Source organism: Penaeus vannamei, chromosome 3, assembly GCF_042767895.1.
Source record: "Penaeus vannamei isolate JL-2024 chromosome 3, ASM4276789v1, whole genome shotgun sequence".
NCBI lineage: Eukaryota > Metazoa > Arthropoda > Malacostraca > Decapoda > Penaeidae > Penaeus > Penaeus vannamei.
The window spans coordinates 1,927,118-1,932,117 of NC_091551.1; the positions used below are offsets into that span (position 1 = coordinate 1,927,118).

Genomic DNA, 5,000 nt, shown 5'->3' on the forward strand with positions numbered 1-5,000 from the left:
GAATAAATAAGAATCTGCTTTGAGATCCAATAGAATGGAAAAAAATGATCGATTGTTTTGTCAGGTGTGTTTTTTTTTCTTTTTTTTGGGGGGGAATCATTTAGATAACGAATAAGGCATTGGTGAACGTAAAAGATAAGAGGAATGCTTCTAATATGAGTATATATTTTTGTAAGCTAATAGGAATGCATGTGTATACATATATATATGAATATGCACATATGTGTGAATGTATATAAGCACCCACATACATATATATATATATATATATATATATATATATATATATATATATATATATATATATATATATATATATATATATATATATATATATATGTATGTATATATATATGTATATATATACATGTGAACATGTATATATATATACATTATATATAAATAAATATATATATATATATATATATATATATATATATATATATATATATAAATATATATATACATGTATGTATTTATGTATGTATGTATGTATGTATGTATATATATACATGTACATATGTATATATATGTATATATATGAGGTATTTTTATACGAGAGTCATTTCTTAAAGCGTATATTGGTTTATCATCATATCACATATACGGAACCTGAGATCAAAAAGAAAAAAGCCACCGCTAGAATTCCCACTTTCTCTCAAAAATCAGTTTCACTGCCGACCACCAGGTGGCCAAAACCCCTACCTGGCACCTCGCCTCCTGAGGCATCACTCGCCCTCGGCCGGAGTTCGCGCCGCGGCGGAGGCCGGAGAGCCCTCGAGTGACGTAATAGTGTCAGGAGCAGCCCATGTGTGGACGGATCTCTTCATCATGCTCGTGAAAGAATTGTAAGTTAATGGTCGATTTAAGCTCCTGGGGATTTCGGGCGGCGCGTCAGAGGACGGGCGTAAGCGGAGTGGGCGCGCCCTGGGAGGAGAGTTCGAGCGAGGGCGAGCGAGGGAGGAGGGAGAGAAGAGGAACGGGAGCCAAGGGTGCTGAGAGGGAGTTCCCGTTAGGCATTTGTTATCAATGGAGTCCGGTGTTCTGTCAAAATTTCGGGCCCAAGGTCGAGGGCTGTGGGGCCCCCGGCGTGTCCCAGATACCCCGACGAGGGCCAAGGACGTCCCACTTGAACCTGGGTGCTGGAGGACGACCTCGAGCGATGGCTAGAGGGCGACGTCGAGGCCCAAAATGCCCCAAGTGCCGCTGCGGGTCCTGTCAATGGCTCTAAACGGACTAATTTACCCTAATTAATGGAGCTCCCTCGCCTCGGGTGCTTGGCGAGGGGAACCCGCCGTAGAATTCCATCTTTGTGACTTACAATGGCGACGCCTTTTAGCTTCCCTCTCCCTTGACCTGCTAACAGATTTTTCCTGATGTTTTTTTCTTTTTCTATTTCAAAGGGGTCGACAAGGGAGCTGTTACAAGGGATTCATTTTGGTGGGAAGGAGTGTAGTCTCATTTTTAAAGTCTAGGAATTGAAAATCACAGGAAAATATGCTTTTTTGGGTGGATATTAACACTTGTCCTAGCATAACTGGGTTATATGCAATGTAGATGTGTAATGAAAAAGAATTGATAGGTATGCTTTATATTATTATATTTGTAAATTCATTATATGAAATAGAAGATAGTTTTGTATAAGAAAATCCTTTTTGTACTGTTGTTAGTAGCCAATTGTTCATGTTTCATAAATTATACTGATAATTGAACACTGAAATTTTGTGGCGGTTGATTCAGTTTGTCATATCATTGTTTCATCAGGTATTGTGATAGTTAATTATGCTGCGTTCGGAACTGCTTGCCTTGCTCGTCCAGACATCTAGTCCAGGACCAGCAGGATGAGATGCGCTGTGTTCGGAACCTCCAAGACCCTTTCTGCCTAGAATGCAACCGGCTCAAATGTAAACATTCACTTTTTTATCATACCGGTGTCTTTATTTTACACGCTGCATAGGTTTTGTAACTCGTTTGATGCACATTTAACTAACCTGCAACTGACAAACACAAAAATATCCTTTGATAACACCAATTAAGGGTCATAAAATTACCCAACAATAACTTGTGGTTACCTGCAACTGTCAATGTTTACATACAAAATCTATTGTGACGTCATCTCGTCCTGCTCGCCCACCTTTGCAGGAGGGCGAGTTGGATGAGCTAGACTACTTGTCCGAGATGAGATAGTGGAGGTTCTGAACGGTCAAAGCATCTCGTCCGAACGCACCATAAAATTTTTGTTGACTGTTTGGGAAAGTTTTCATTTGAGCTTGTCTATACCTAGCTCATCAATTCAACTGAACGTGTTTTTTAGGAAAGAATGTACCTGTGACTAGGAAAACTTTTTTTTATTTGTGACTAACTGTAGGAATGATTTAGTTTCAGGTACTGTTAATCAGCTGATGCAGGTTTCCTTTATTTTCATTTGGCTGTTCATTATAATATTAAATGAAATGTCACCTTATGGTTTGAAATATTGAATGTTGTATGGAGATATGTATGCAATTTGCCAGTGGATACACATTCTCAATCACACTTTAACCACATGCTGCAGAGGGTGGCATGTGCATACATGCCATGCCCACTGTGTGTTTGAATTGGTAATTGTCTACATGTAGAGGACTCCACTCGTACGAAGTCACCAATGAGCCAATTATGAGAATTACCTGTCTCACTTTTTTAGCCTTTTCCTTGATTTTCAATATTTTCTGGTATTTAATACTGCTCTTAGAAGTGTCAGTGACAGTAAAGTAGTTATGATGTTTCTGATGATAATAACAATAGCAATATTGATTGCACTAGTTAGAGAAAAAAAAAACTGAAAAAAAGGTGAAATCAGGTGACTTGTGGCTAAGCACTGGCAGAACCATCTAATATGCATAGACATTATTAAAACAATACTAAAAGTCAACACAAGATTTTCTCAAGTTCATTATTTTAATGTATAGGGTACTGGTTGGTGCATATGACTATTGAATGATGACAAGAGGTCCAAAATGTTATTGATATTTGATAATCTTTTGGGGTAAGAATGTGACTGTCAGTGACAATATTTGTAATTTCTCATGTTAGATATAGTAAATATTATTCTGATGTTCTTGTGTTCTCCACAAATATTTGGGCAGGAGGATTGTTTATCTTCAGTAAAGCTTTGTAATTGGATGCACCTACCTGAAAATAGATTGCTAACTTGAACAAATGAATTAACTAACTCTATCCTAAACACGCAAACTACCACAATAATGATCATATAAACTTTAAGCCTATCCCCTACTAATTGTAGTATTCCAGTGTAGGACTTCATAGTGGACTGTAAATGTTGTGAGGGACTTGGAAAGAAAAATTTAGTTGCAGAAAGATATTTAGATGCTTATTATAGACACATAATGGGAATCCATTAAATGTTTTTTACTTTCATGTTGTTAGATACACCATATAGAGTGAAAGTATATGGCTTCCTTTGAAATATGGGTGCGTTGACCCCGTATACTTGTTAATATTTTCTTGATACCCAAGAACCAATGCAGCAGTTACTCATGTCTTCATTGCATTGCACACACATTTATTATTTCATAAGGCAGAGTTGGTTTGATAGCTTAGTGGAAATAGGAGGAGGGGTCCATTAAAAAGCATATTCTCTTTCTTGGCAGCTGTTGCCAAACTCACTTCCTGCTGAGTTGACCGAGTTTAAGGGGACCGTCCCCAAAAGGGGTGTGGCCAATTATGTGGGTGGGGGGGTCATATTGGTAAATATTTCTAAAAAATAAAAGGTCTTAGGGATTTTTTTCACCCCTTATAATAATAATAATAATTTTTAGTCTTCAAAAATTCATATAAAAAAGTAAGCAACAATTCAATAAAATTGTGACGTAGTTGTCTGCACATTTCCACAAGGTTTCCAAAGATATATCCAAAATTTTGAGCGGATAAAAACTCTGGGATAAGGAATCTACTGAAGCTCAAAAAAGAAACATCGAAAAACAAAACAAACAAAAAGTTGGAGAATTGAAGATCGTTTGCTATATTTTTTCATTTATGGATCTTTACCATTTCATTACTGTTTAAACTACTTTTATTCCTCTTTCAAACGCACTATGTTAGGTAAAGGTATGATCATTGGTCTCTAAGTTATAGTAACAAACAAACAAATGCCTCCCGTGAAAAGGAGCAAATCCAGACCTATCGTGTTTTATACCTCTTTTATTACTGCTATCTTGTGTATATATTCATTTATATGTGTATATGCATGTAAGTTATCGTAAAGGTACATGGTCGTGCGCGTGTATATGCTTATGTGCACACATACTTATTAGATCCATAATTATTTATTACATTTATTTATTTTATTTTTATTTCAGTCTACTCTTATTCCACATCGCATAACTGCGTGATTCCACCTCGAAACAAGCGATAAACGTTTAGTCACCAGCGGAGTAATTGTTATAGAGGGACAAGGAATTGTTTAGTGTTCATTACAAATAACTGCTCAGAAAACGTTGATAGATCAAAAATATTTTGAAAGACAAATCTCTTATATTTGTTTATCGTGGATGCTTCTTGTGATGTAACAATAGGTATCAGATATTTATAGGCCGATTTTACGAGTTTACACGAAAAAATTATATCATCCTCTTTCTTTACATTTATTTTTTCTTGTAAATGGATAAATAATGACATAATGATGTTTAATTGATTAATTAGTTTCAAATGAAAGTGCATACATAAAACTATTGCAATCAGAAAAGTCTAAAGTGGTGCCAATGCTTGGAACTTTGTTGCGTGGTTCCCTGCGAGACGGCCTTGGATGCAGACAAGCTCACAGTCCGTGTGAATATCTATTCGTTGCGAGTTTATTTTTGGAGATACAGACTTGTAACTCGTGTATTATCACCGAACCTTAAACATACTTTTGAATCATGTCTACTATACTTTTTGGGAAAGAAATTTGAAAAGTCACATAATTATTTTTTTATTTTTCTTCGTCTTTCATATCATAAATC

At 36.2% G+C, this 5,000-nt stretch overlaps 1 protein-coding gene across 3 annotated transcripts in view; it reads left to right on the forward strand.

The window, feature by feature from the left end:
• The first annotated feature begins 683 nt into the window (after window positions 1–683).
• LOC113816725 (phosphatidylinositol transfer protein beta isoform) overlaps window positions 684–5,000 on the forward strand; it is a 22,983-nt gene continuing 18,666 nt past the window's right edge. For all 3 annotated transcript variants that reach the window (XM_070139668.1, XM_070139665.1, XM_070139671.1), the window contains exon 1: window positions 684–848. In XM_070139668.1, coding sequence (XP_069995769.1) covers window positions 832–848 — 17 coding nt within the window. In that variant the 5' untranslated portion in view covers window positions 684–831. The remainder of the gene's footprint in view (window positions 849–5,000) is intronic.